The 13,808-nt window shown below is 45.8% G+C and overlaps 1 protein-coding gene across 8 annotated transcripts in view; it reads right to left on the reverse strand.

The window, feature by feature from the left end:
* Positions 1-13,808, reverse strand: part of MIB2 (MIB E3 ubiquitin protein ligase 2) — a 112,695-nt gene that overhangs the window by 21,401 nt on the left and 77,486 nt on the right. For all 8 annotated transcript variants that reach the window (XR_012654773.1, XM_032780033.2, XM_075060248.1 and 5 more), the window contains 6 exons: positions 12,838-13,032; positions 11,470-11,612; positions 8,462-8,569; positions 5,199-5,303; positions 4,243-4,405; positions 3,129-3,262 (listed from right to left, as the gene is read on the reverse strand). Coding sequence is in view for 7 of the 8 variants with exons in the window: in XM_032780033.2 (XP_032635924.1) it covers positions 3,129-3,262; positions 4,243-4,405; positions 5,199-5,303; positions 8,462-8,569; positions 11,470-11,612; positions 12,838-13,032 (848 nt within the window). In the remaining variant the exon portion in view is untranslated. The remainder of the gene's footprint in view (positions 1-3,128; positions 3,263-4,242; positions 4,406-5,198; positions 5,304-8,461; positions 8,570-11,469; positions 11,613-12,837; positions 13,033-13,808) is intronic.

Here is a 13,808-nt window from a genome sequence, read left to right on the forward strand (position 1 = left end):
GCAACTGCTACTGGAATACTGTGACCAGTTCTGGTGCCCACAATTCAAGACGGATATTGAAAAATTGTAGAGAGTTCAGAGAAGAGCCACAAGAATGATTAAAGGATTAAAAAACAGGCCTTATAGTGACAGTCAAAGAACTCAATCTATTTATTTTAACAAAGAGAAGATTAAGTGGGTGATTGGATTACGGTCTGTAAGTATCTACATGGATAACAAATATTTAATAATGAACTCTTCAATCTAGCAGAGAAAGGTCCAACACACTCCAAAGGCTGGAAGTTGAACTTAGACAAATTCAGACTGAAAAGACGACAAATTTTTGACAGTGAGGGTAATTAACCACTGGAACAATTTCCCAAGGGTTGTGTGGATTCTCCATCACTGACCATTTTTAAACCGAGATGGGTGTTTTTCTAAAAGTTCTGCTCCAGGAATTATTTTAGGAAGTTCTATGGCTTGTGAGATACAGGAGATCAGACTAGATAATCACAATGATCCCTTCTATCCTTGGAATCTATGAATCAGTAGGCTTGCTGTGTCCCCCAAAAGTCTGATGCCCCCCCCTCCCCCCACTGAGAACCTCTGTTCTAGGATTTAGAAGAGGGGTGGCACACTGAACTTCACTGTATGCGCAAATCTATGCCTCCCAACACCACTTTAAATGGCACTGCACAGCCCTGGGTGCTGTACCAAGCTAAAATAAAAAGGCAATTCCTGCCCCAACTAACATATTAACTCATTCCAGACCCCAGTGGTGAAAGGGCACTTCCTGCCAAAAAGGCAGTGGTGCGAGCACAAACCTGGATGCTATGTCAGGAACTCCTGGGTGTCTAATCCCACATCTCGTGCCAAATCCAACAGGGACCAGGGTGATTTTTAATTTCTCTGCCAAAAGCTACAATAGCCAGCAATACCTCCCTGGCAGGGGGGGCAGATCATCAGTTGATGTTCACACTGGGCTTTGGAGGAGGTGAACATGATATAAGCACCAAGTATTCTCAGTCACTCAGACTTGTATACCGGGCAGCCTGGAGGGCTAATCGCATTGCTGACCTGCTGCTGAGAGATTTAAGGATCAAGGAGTTGAAGACCAAAGATCCAGTAGAAGGCCAGGACAGGAGGGCAGGGATGCAAATGAAATCAATGAAGGGCTAAGGAGAAAGAGCGAGGGATCTGGCAAAGACTTCATGGCCTGGCAAGTAACATGGAGTTTTTCTGCAGCTGACCCTATGCAAAGCAGCAGTTTGTGCTGATTTTGTTCTTGGGCTTAGACAGGACAGTGATACTGGTAATGACACACTGGATGCCAAAGCATCCCCCTTACGTAAAGGGCATAACATTGGTATCTGCCCCATTAGTAGTCCCTTGGCAGACAATTCATCTCACCTTGCCGAGCGAGTCCTTGTATCTGCCTGGCTCTCACTATTTATAATTGTCTAGTAGAAAGAACAAATCCCTCTCTGAGGTCAGGATGCAGCAGGACTATTCCTGACCTAATCCTGACACTTGGTACTTTCCCATTTCAGATTAGACCCAGTCACCAGTGCCTGGCTATTTCTTTTGCACTGGTGCCTGGCTATATTCCTTCCCTCCCCACATCCACTAACTTTGCATGTTATCAACTGGAACAATCATCTAGAAGCAAACCATTAAGTCAGACCTTAGATCTCAGCTTCACTATAGTCCTCTCAGAACAGATCCTGGTGTCTGCTAACATCCCATCAATCTGCTCCTGCTTGCCATACGGTCATGGCCTCCACAGGATTTACGTTCCTTTCCCAGCTGCTTCCAAGGACACCATGCGAAGGCATTCTGCTCTCTAGTTCTCTGGCTTGTGACAGATGCATTTACTCATGCACAAACCTGCAGCTTTTAAGGTGATAGCTAGAATCTTGGGCAATCTGCAGTGTTTGAATAGGTGACTACCTAGACCAACCGACCCCAAACTCTACTGGGGAGGCATCTGTAGGCAAACTTTTCTTTATTGGCAATGCATTAGGATGAGGGCCACATCAACACATGTGCCTAGTACAGGTGCACTGAGAATGCAAACAACTGGTACGCAGTAATATGGGTTAGCTCTTGTCTAGCACCCTTCATCAACAGATCTCACTATTCCCATTCTACAGAGATGTGGGTACTGAGAAGCTAAATGACTTGCCCAAGGTCACAGAGGAAGGTGATGGTGGAGGTGGGAATAGAACCTAAGGATTATGAGTCCCTGTCCAGTGCCCTGACCACTAGACTATGCTGCTTCAGTAGAATGGTTTCTGTGTTCACGTAATTTATTCTGGGATTGGCTCCACTGGTCTGATCCCACCAGACATCCCTACTCAGTCCCAATGCAGCAGAACATAGCAGGTAGTCAGGGGCTGCACCTCCAGCCATGCTGCCTGGCTCCTGGGAAAATTCAAGCAAAACAGGTCTGTCACTGAAATACCTGTTTTTTTAGTTGGTTACCATTAGAAACTGGGCACGTCAGGCTGCCTATGTGAATTCTAAAGAGTGGATAAAAGAAAGGAGAGGGCAGTGTTCAAGCTGGTGGGTCTGTTAGGATCGAGCTTGCATGTACTTCAGTGCATAAGGGAGACTTCCCAGGCTAGATCAGTGGGATTTCCTGCCCATCGCTAACCCAGGCAAGAAGTGCCCTGCTATGACATGGCAGTTATCTTGGCTAATTCCTGGGATAATTCCTCAACGCCCTCCATTGCATCTCAAAGCAACTCTCACACACCAGGGAATTCAGCCTCCCACACCCTGCTGTGAAGCAGTGAGTTTTGGGATCTCCTGTTTGGCAGGGGAGGAAATCTAGGCACACAAAAGGCGTGTAAGATACCCCAGCAACTCAGCTCTCTACAGCTAGTCTCCTGCTCTAACCACTGGACAATGCTTCCTCTCGAGCTACAATGACACAGAAAAATTATGCATGCTGGAGTCCCACAGTCCTGCCAGGGGGAGCAGAGGACCTCTTGAAGTAGAGACACGCTCTAGGACTATCAGTTAAAGCAAAAAAACAGTCACCAGCTGTTAATTCCTTACAGTAGGTGTTAGCAGCCCCCTCATTTGCTTTACACATTGAGGACAAAAAAGACACGTCAACCTTGGAGGGTTTCTCTGAGACTTGCCTTGTCTGGGTACTTTTGAACCAGGTCCTGGACTTTAACAGCATTGCCATGCGCTGCCTCAATGACCAAGCGCCCTGGATGATCCAACTCCATCTTCTGGCACAGCAGCTTCTCTAGGATGGAGATCAAAGTGCCTGTGTGGGAATGAGAAACAGCCTCAGGTTACATGGTGGCAATGAGCACCTGTGTGTGTAACCACATGGACCCAGTATGGACCTTTGTCCCTCTATAGTGACCAGTCCATATAAAGAGCTTTATGAACTTGTTACTTTACTCCCTCCAGCTAACAGGCATAGTGCTTTAGCTCAAGTAACAGAGGCTGATACGTCTAAATCCAGAGATCCCATGTTCAGTGCCTGCGGAAGACCTCTCCCCAAGGGTTATTACATGTGGTCAAGCAATAACACGAATTCCCAGCTGTAGGGAAGGTGGGTGTTGGAAGACAATAAAAGGCTTATATCCCGCAGGAGAAAGGAAAATCCTCACCACGGGGTTTCAGATTTGGTTTCCACTCCCTGCACTTCCCTGGTGTTCCACTTGTTATTTCACTTGTACGGTCAATCTATACTCCAAGACAAATCAACAAGACTTCCCCTTTCTCAAACATATGGCCAGGCTACAGAACTTTTATGAACAGATTTGCAAAACAGAAACCACCACCAAACTCCCATTTCGCTGCCAGCGTGGGCTGGGCATAGCAATTCTCTGTACCCCCCCAGGACCTTGCATGGAAGGATCTGATGGCACATAAAAACATTCCCACCCCCTGCAAAGTAGGGAAGTATCATTAGACTCATGCTATGGACTAGGAAACTGAGGCACATGAGGTTATGCCATTTACTCACTGCCAAAATAGCAAGCCTATGAAACAGCCAGGAAAAGAATCCAGGAGTCCTAAATCCTAGTCCTGTGGCTTAACCATGAGGTCACTGGTGTTCCCTTGATTTGGTTAAAATGGATTTTTGGGACTCTGCTTGGAGAAGGGTGATGTAGCCATTCGCCAGTTAACATCTGACATGTTCTGAAGAGAATACTATTGTTACCCTAGGAAGATACAGTGGTTATTTTTCAGCCCTGATCAGAACTGGACCACATCTCCCCCTGGCTCTCTCACTTTTGGATTCCTTGGTGTTCTCCGTTGTCATGAGGTTTGCATCCTCATCTCTCTGGTAGGCCGTGAGACAAGCTGGGTTAAAGGTCCAGGATTGCCCTCCAACAGACACTCTCAAATCTCCATCTCCAAACACCTTGATCACCTTGCCAATGTGCCCTAGAGTCTGCAATGAGAAGAGATTTTTTTTTTATTTTTAAAAAGGAAAGCAACATATTTCCAGCTTTTCCAAACCAAGGTAATGCATCTAAGGGTGGATTCCCAGGCAGCATTCTTAGCGTGTGCAGAGAAGCATTCAATGAGACACCACAGATAACCCTCACTTCAAGAATACACAAGCGTTCTCAACAGCTTCTTATTTGGTTGTATACAAAACTGATGTCTTTTCACATACAAGGGGAAGAGAGTCTCCAAGATACAATACAAACGTCTGGAGAGGAAGCCAGTGAAACAACAAAGCATGGTTACAGAACCGTAAGAGGCAGACAAAGCTGGCAGTCTCTGCTGTGCATTTTGCTGCTTATGGAGCACCCCGTATTCTGCACTTTAACTCCAAGAGTCTGATCAGAGAAGAGTTTTCCATTTGCAATGGTTTGTCCCTCATCCTTGAGGATTAGAGAAGAAATAGAAGGAGACATTAAATTTGTTTGCTTAGAATATCAGCAGAATTTCATTTTAAAAACTCACTGGTAGCCATCTCCTTTGGCCAGCGTCCCTCTCTCCCCCACTCACCCTTTGCCCTCATTTTCTGAATGCAGCTGTGGGGCGGCATTGCTGAGGACCAGACTCATTAAGCAACATTATTTCCGAAAGCCATTAGCATGCTCACGTGTCTCCATGCACTGACCAATAGGAGGTGCTAAAAAGCAAGGAGGCTTGCATATCCAGCCGCTAACGTTTTTCTTAATGGATTAGAAATTGCAAGTTACTGGACTGTCTTGGAACTGGAGCGCACTCACAGGTGCCATTTCATCTGTCCACTCTCCATGACCAGCTTGGAATCGCTTCACTGTTTCCATATCATCTATCACACGGACAACATCATCAACCCAAAAGGTGTTGAGCTAAAAAAGAAAAAGTCATATGCTTTTAGGGGACCAAACAAACAAACAAACAAGGCATTAACAAAAAGGTAAAAAAAAAAGATAACTCATAAGAAAAACAATTCCATAAAGCACTAACCTTTGCAAAAACATCAGGCATGTTATTTAAACAAAGCCACGTGCAGGAATAGGCAGGGCAAATAGTTTAAGGGCAGCACAATTTTATTTTGCAGCCACTCATGATTTTATGCATATGAATATCAGCTGGGATTGCACAGGGATTTCCCCAGGTCTGTCCCCTCTCCATGCCAGATGTAGCACTCAGAGTTCAATGATATAGTTAACTCTGTTAGCTATTTCCACCAGAAATGGGAAGTCAGAGATCATCCATTTCCTTCCTTTGCCAGATGCTCCTGCTCTGAGGAGAGGGAGCATACTTGTCCATCTACGCCCGTCATCCCATAACCAAGTGTGTGTTTAAACCCATCCACGTTCCAAGACCCAGATCACTTTATGGAAGGCTGGCAACCTCAACTTTATAAAGCAGGGCCCCGAGATGGGAGGCGTTGGACAAAAAAAAAAAAAAGACTTGTATCTGTCAGAGCGTTCAGGCAGAGATGGGAAGGGAAGCCAGAAGTGACCGAAGAACGTGGCAAGAAGGTGTGTGAAGCCAAGAGAGCAAGAGGAAAGAAAAGGTTAGTTCCAGTTTGTCAGGTGCTTTGAGGATGACAGGTGCTTGCTAAGGGTTAGGTGTTATTGCCGGAAGCCAGGAAGAGCTAAAGATAGCAGCCTAGACAAGACACACAGGCACAGCAAATGTGTGGGGAAGAGAGAAGCAACTGAAGGAGAAGACCAGAAGGAATTGCCGAAGACAAGCAAGAGGTTAACATGCCTGCATGGCATTCAGACAGGTGCAAGGAAGCAGGAGCATCTGTGTGGCTGCACAGTTCATACAGGGCCTCCCTTGGAGGGTGAGGCTCGCCAGTGTCTCCTGGGCCGTGCATGTCCAGCAGGGGGTTCGTTTTAATTAAAAAGAAAAACCCCAGTAGCTTCCCTAACAGTGATCACTGGGACTTGTCTGCTTACAGCCACCTCCCCACTTCTCAGGCCCACACAGGGCCCTCGGATTCCTGACAAGCAGAGTGCTGCATGGGACAAACACAGAGTTAAATAACTGCCCCCAGGCAGCACCCCTGGGAATAGAGATGCAATTTAGAGGGGCTACTGCCCCTTTCCCATGAGTAAAGCTGCTGTGTCCTGACTCATTCACACCAGGGAAAAATTGTGGACAAGGAGAGGCCAGGCAAGCCATAACAGCAGTGTATGGAATGGTATGGCCCAGGAAGAGTGACAAGGGGGTACTTTCCCTAGAAACCAGGAGAGACACAAGCATTTCATACCAGATATCAGAGTCACTGATTAGGTGCAACTGGTCAGATAAACCACATGGTGTTGCTCTTGTTCCCTGATTGGACAAGCAGCGCTAGCGCAAGCACGCATGCAAATATAAAACGTGATTAGTGCGAATTCTCAGGCACACGACTCAGACTCGCTTCTGGCAGACATCTATGCCAGTAAAACACAGAGCCTCAGAGAAAGCAATGCAGAAAGCGGCATCAGTGCCACAGAAGCAGTCAGTTTTAAACAAAGATCTAATGTCAGCAGGGAATTTTTTTGCCCTGCTCACTCAGACGTTGATTCAGGAAAGCATTAATTACCTTCCTGAATCGGGGCCTACGATCTCATTAGGAGAAATCAATAATAAACACAGATAGTCCCATATGTCTACACTTTACATATGTTGATAAAGAATATCTGCTGGTCCCAAAATTGACAGCCTAATGAGATTCCCATTACCCTGACAAGCACTGGCTAGACCCTTCCTTGACCAACAGCACCGCTGAAGTCAATGGGGCCACTCGAAGAGTCAGGAGTTATCCAACAGGATTAAATCCATCAGCCACTGGCCCCAAATAACACACACGCACAAAAACCCAAGGCAGAGGTTAACAGGGGAGGGGGAAATTACTGGTGAGAAAATGGATGGATTATGGGAAGAGGCTGGATTTAAAGGTGAGCTGCAAAGGATTTCTTAAAAATTGGTCTCATTTCTTTCCTGCTTGATTTTTTTAACCTGACAAGTATCAGGCATGTCACATCTGGTCTTCCCTGATGCTTTTGGTTGTCTCAGAGAAGGTGTATTCACAATAAACCATTAACCAAAAGGGCCAGGAGGAGAGACGTCCTCTCTCTAAACCGTTAACTGGTCATTGGAGTTAAATATTAACTAACTACAAACCAACAACTGCACCCCCTACCCAGGGCTTGAAATATTCTAACTAAAAATTCCCTCCCCCACATTTGCTCAGCTTTCACTCTTCCACATTATTTCACCAATTGTCCAGGATGACACTGGCAACAAGGGCAAACAAGGCTTGAAATGCTCATGCTGACACAAGCAAGAACAAAACCAGACCAAAACCCTTCTAGGTCTTTCAAAAAAGAAAAAAAAACACTCCCCCATGCTCAGACCCAATTCCCCACCCAGTTTTTGCAGATCAGCTTTCTCCATGTAACACTCCAGCTTTTAATCCATTAAAAGCCTGATCACGACCATTGACGTCAAAAGAAGTTTGGCTGCCATTAGCTCCTCTAGGAGCAGGACCAAGCCCTAGTTGTTACGAGATTTTGTCTGTCAACAATTTTTCAGCTTAGTTATTGACAGAGTCCACATGATTTAGGTAAATACAAACCCCACGTTATTTTTGCCTTTTACCCACAATCTTTTCGTTGGCGAAATCTGTGCAGGTCGTTCAAAGAGCCACACTGTAAAGGAAGGGAAACCAGCCCTACATTACCTATGCCTCTCTCATCCATGTTAGCATCTTTCTGTAGGAGATGGGCATTAAAAATAACATTATTCCAATTACTACTTTTCCCTCCTTTTGAACTTCAACTTCTTCTTAGCAGACTCTCTCAAGAGTGTATAAAGCTAGAAATCAAGGATTTTCTTAGCTTTGATGGCTGGAAAGAAATTAAGCCCGTCCCCTCCCTCTCTAGTCTAGCAGCGTTTCTTGGGCACTTGTCCAAGACTAATTATGACACATCCTAGGGAGTCACAGTCATTGGGCAGAACAACAGCTGTGCGCAGAATGACAGTTTCCCACATCAGCACTTACCTTAGTCAGAGCTCCGGGATGGAAAGTCCAGCGGGTTTCGCTGTTGAACTGGACTCTGACATCCCCTCTGTCAGTGATTCTGTGCACAGTCCCTGTCTGGCCAATGAACTTTGAATATGGAAAGAGGAGAAAGAAATATTGATGTTAGGATAATTTACACCAGCCAAGCTTGCTGGTTAGCCTAACTATTAATAATAATTTGTATTACCCTAGCATCGAGGCGCTCTAGTCATGGAGCAGGACCCCAGTGGGCAGGCACTGTACCAGCCAAGATACTGTTTGCTAAATAGATCTTATCGAGCTGCGTAGCACCGGCTGATGCAGAGGCATGATTTGAGTTGCCATCTGATGGTATTCATTGGGAAAAAATTGTTCACCTGGACTTCTGATTTCAAGATTGCTACTTTTATTTATGCAGTTTTTTTTAAGCGAACAAGCAAAGTATTGTTTCAGACTCAAACTGGAATGGAATTGTATCTGTTCTCACCAGGCTTGCATTTAATGCATCTCACGGACTTAGACTGAGCACATCTTAGCGCTGTGTGTACGCACGCAGCTCATTCTCGCCCCTCCCCTATGGAGTCATCTTTAGTCTGTCTTGTAACAGGTGCCTGGAGGCAGTGTCCCCACAGTCAGGGCTCCAAGAGCTTTTAATTTATGCAGCAGAGGTCACCAAAAGGTGTTATGGCCCCACAGCAAATGTCCGATGAGACAGTGACATTGCTCAGAGACCTGCATTATCTTCTCTGTGGTCCGATGGTAAATTTACTGAAGGATGACTATTTTTGGCGACCTCAGCAACATATTAAATCCCAAGTGAATAGATTTGTGGGGACAGGGAAAAGATGGCTCTCTCCATTAATCAATTAATTTAGCATTCACCATTAAAATGTCCATCATTGGAGGTTTTTAAGAGCAGGTTAGACAGACACCTGTCAGGGATGGTCTAGCAACCTTTCAGAAGTGCTGTGCCGAGCCTTCATTTATTCATTCTAATTTAAGGTTTCATGTGCCAGTAATACATTTTAATGTTTTTAGAAGGTCTCTCTCTCTATTATATAACTAAACTACTGTTGTATGCAAAGTAAATAAGGTTTTAAAAATGTTTAAGAAGCTTCCTTTAAAATTAAATTAAAATGCAGATCTTATCAGTTTAGTGCAGTGGTTCTTAACCTAGGGTGCGAGATGCCCTTTCTAGGGGTGTGAGATAGGCAAGATTTATTTATTTATTTTTTTTAGAAGCTGGGGGCAGCTGCAGAGTGCTGGGCCCAGGCCAGGAGCAGAGTCCTGGGCTGCCTGCTGGTATCCCAGGCTGGCTGCAGAGTGCTGGGCTGGCTGCCGGTACCCCAGGCCGGCAGTGGCCTGAGCAGGACCAGAGGCCCAGACCCCGGCTGCCAGGGGGCTGGGCGGTTGGAACCCCAGACCAGCAGTGAGGTGAGCACGGCCAGTGGCTGGTATCCCAGGCTGGCAGCGGGCTGAGCAGGGTCGATGGCCAGGACCCCAGCTGGCAAGGGGCTGGCGGCCAGAACCCCAGACCGTCAGAGGCTCAGCCCGCTGCCAGTCTGGGGCTCCGCCCGCCGGCTCCTCCGTCGGGGTCCTGGCAACCAGCCCCTCTCAGCCTGCTGGGGGTTCCATTCACCCAGGCTGGCAGCGGGCTGAGGAGGGCCAGCGGACAGAACCCCGGCTGGCAGCAGCATGCCAGTATAAATTGGTTCGCGTGCCACCTTTGGCACATGTGTCGCTGGCTGCCGACTCCTGGTCTAGATAATACTTAGTCCTGCCAGGAATGCAGGGGACTGGACTAGATGACCTCTTGAGGTCCCTCCCAGTCCTATGATTCTATTATTTGTGTCAAAGCCTTAAAGTTGAATATTAAAGCTTATAGCTGAATGATCTTTCAGCTGTGACTTGTGAATCAGGGGACCTTATATTGGGCTCCCAAACCCACATTTAGACTCTGAACAGCTCTATCCAACCTTCACTGAACTCAGCAAAAAGACTGCCGCTGATTTTAATGTCTGCAGTGTTGTAGCCATGTTGGTCCCAGGTTATGAGTCCCCCAGAACTTTTTCAGAAGTGCTCACCAACTCTGGAGCCCATTAAAGTGAATGGGAAATACAGGTACTCCACACCTTTCAAGAACACGACAGTTCAATTCAGGTGGGTAGCTTTAAGCATACAGGTTTTAAAATTTTGCCCAGTGATTCAGTCCTGTAAACGCTTTACACAGTTAATCCCACTGACTTTGAGTCTACTCAGGTAAGAAAGGAATTACTAAGAGTTAAGGGTTTGCAAAATCAGGCATCTCCATTTTTTTTTTTTTGGAATGACTGCCCCATTCTCCTGCAATGACAACATTTCCCACAGCGTTTGCTATTTTCTGCAGCTTTCTTGTTCCTTCTACTATGGAGAAATGGTCCCTTGAATTACTCCAATTATTCCACCAACAGACCTTATTTACATTTACTTTTCATCTGCAGCACTGGATCTACTGTCTGAACTTCTTTAGAACACAACAGATGACAGCACATGGGTTGCTGCTCCAAAACAAAAGATTTAAAGAACCAGCTAAGCGCCAACAGGAACATACGGACAGGGAAATCTTAGCCACATATAGGGATAATTCTTCAATTCAGGGACCTTATGTAACTGTCGTTAGCATTAACGCACATTACAGCAGAGCTGAGAAGGGAATGGAGCCCAACCCTCAAGGACCTGACCCAATGCTCACTGAAAATCAACAGTAGTTTTTGCATGGACTTCCAGGCTTTGGATCAAGCTCTTCGAATCTGCAAGACTAGGTATGGCAAATATCTTGCAATACAGATTTATATGCACCTAGAAATAATCATCTCACTCCAGTATTCTGGCACTAAAGAATACAACTGCGCTATACTATATATTTAGAACAGAAGGTAATAGGTTATACACATGCAGTTTCTGGTCATTTCTTAGCCTAAGCAACCAGTAATTTCTCTAAGGGCAGCAGTGAGCAGAAATAACTGTACCTCAGCCATTTTAGGGTTCCAGCCACCGTGCCCCTCTTGCATCTCTCGTAAGATGTCAATGTCCAGCAGGCATTTCACTTTGTCACCATGCTGGAAGGGGTGCCTCTCTGTGCTCGCTTTCCTCTGCAGCTCAGCAGGTTTTCCTGAACAGAAGAAAGACCCCCCCCACCCCACACACAGAGAAAGTAAAGCATCTGTATTTGTTGCTCCTTTCTAACATCCCAATGAATGATCCCCAATGGGAGATAGGACAGTATTAAGGCCAAAAATCCTGCTCACTTTCCTCAAGCAGGCATGGACATGCACACTGTGGGACAGCAGTCTATGGGATTACTTTTGTTAGCAGGATTTGGCCCTAACTGGATAATACTAGAAGTCAAGAAGGGGGCATCTCCTGCCAAGGCATTTTGGTCCCTTATGGAAAGGAATCTATTTGAAAGCTGCCCCCCTGGTGACACCAAACTCCCACATCTACTTCCACCAATTAACATCTCCCCCACCTACTCTTCGGCAGACATCTGCTCATTGCTGAAGACTAGCTCCCTCCATAGGCAAGTGTAGATCTTGCTTTATGGAGAGTCTCACTCGTGTTCTCTGCCCAGATGTACTCCCTGCCCAATCCTTCCATTCCCTCATGCTTGGACCACAGCCTGTGTGGGCCAGATCCTACTTCAAGGGGAGCAGAATTGGGCCCTGAACGCCTGGATTATATACCTCAGTGGGCTTTAAGGGGAAACCTTGAGGCTTCACAGCTGATTCTGTGTTGATTCCTTCATTCATTTCCTTAGAAGCTGAGGCACAGTGTTGAACTAGACATCTGTCACCACAGCTACATTCCTATCTTCCCAGTTAGGGCAGGTATTTGAGTGCTGGATTCTCAAAACCTCCCTCAAGCCACAGTCCCTCTGGCATGCCAGTCCAGCAGGACTACGCAGCTCAGACTCTCCAAACACTGGAGCACTGGCTGCCTTGTTACAGCTTGAAAGGACGAGAAGCCTTGGATTAGGAAGGTGTTCATTACACTTAACTCTCTGCTCAGGTAACGGACACTCCCCAGAGAGTTTCCTACATTTACACAAGCAACTAATTGGCCTCTACGTACCTATCCTGCCAAAGGGACTTGGTATCCAAACCAAATGTCCACAGACAAGTACTCTCATATCACAAGAGGACCAGGCTACACGACTAACCCGTTTTTTGACTCCCGTTATTGTTTAAATGGCATGTGTTACATGGAAACTTTATGCATCTAGCTGTTCAATCTTCTCTGCCAAATCAGGATGGGCTTTAGTGAGAGATGCTCAGGCATGTTTGACAATGACCAAGTATTCCTACAGTTCCGTATTCTAAAGTCAACACGCCACGTACCTAGTCTTGGGAGATGCTCTTTGTAGTAAAAGCCGCCAGATGCTTCCAAAATGCATTTCAGGTCCACCTTTCCCTTGTGCCCGACTCTGTAAACATTTGTGGTGCCGTCAGACCATGTGACGCTGGCCACGCTGCGGCCAGTCTCCACGTCCCAGCCACGAATATCCACCACTCTCCCGGTTTTACCTTCACCACCTGATTTATAAAAGAGAAATAAGAACCAGCTAACTTACACTCCCACAGAGCCCTAATACTCGCCTGCCACTCAGGTGTTCATTGTCTGACATAACACCAGAGCCACACTGACTAATAATGCTTAGTGTACCTAGGGTCCTCCAGAGATTTTAACTAACTCATAGACTCAGACTCGTAGGTCAGAAGGGACCAATATGATTCCCTGTGAAGGGCAGTAGCTAGTATTCTCTCTATTTTATGGATGAGGAAACAGGCAAAAAAGAGCTTCTATGATCTGCTCAAGTCTACAAAGGAAGTCAATTTCACAGCAATAATTTGACATTTCTAGCTCCCAGTCCCATATTCAGACCACATCTCTCCCTATTCAGTAATTTAGGTCAGGAAGAGACCATAAAAATACATCTAAATCTCCATCACCATGGTATGTGAGTACCTTCCTTGAGGAGTAGTCACAAGAATCTCTTGCTCTAGCCCAGCAAGAATGGACTGGAAGTTAGTGTTGGGTTGTTAAATTTCTATAGAGTGATGAGACTAAAATGGCTATTGCATGAATGCTCATCTTAAGAGTGAGTCTTGTATTTAGTTCTGAATCCGTAGAGAGATTTAAGTCAGCAGAATGTAATTGGCTAGACTAGAATTTAACCTGGACATGGGGGACAAGACCTCTATATTATGCAAAAAGTGCACCAGGGGTGGTTTTTAAATGATTCCAAATGACTAGGGCTTTGGTTTTAATCCTTTTTTTTTTTTTTTTTTTTTTTAAATTTTTTTTTCTG

Source organism: Chelonoidis abingdonii, chromosome 23 (assembly GCF_003597395.2).
Source record: "Chelonoidis abingdonii isolate Lonesome George chromosome 23, CheloAbing_2.0, whole genome shotgun sequence".
NCBI lineage: Eukaryota > Metazoa > Chordata > Testudines > Testudinidae > Chelonoidis > Chelonoidis abingdonii.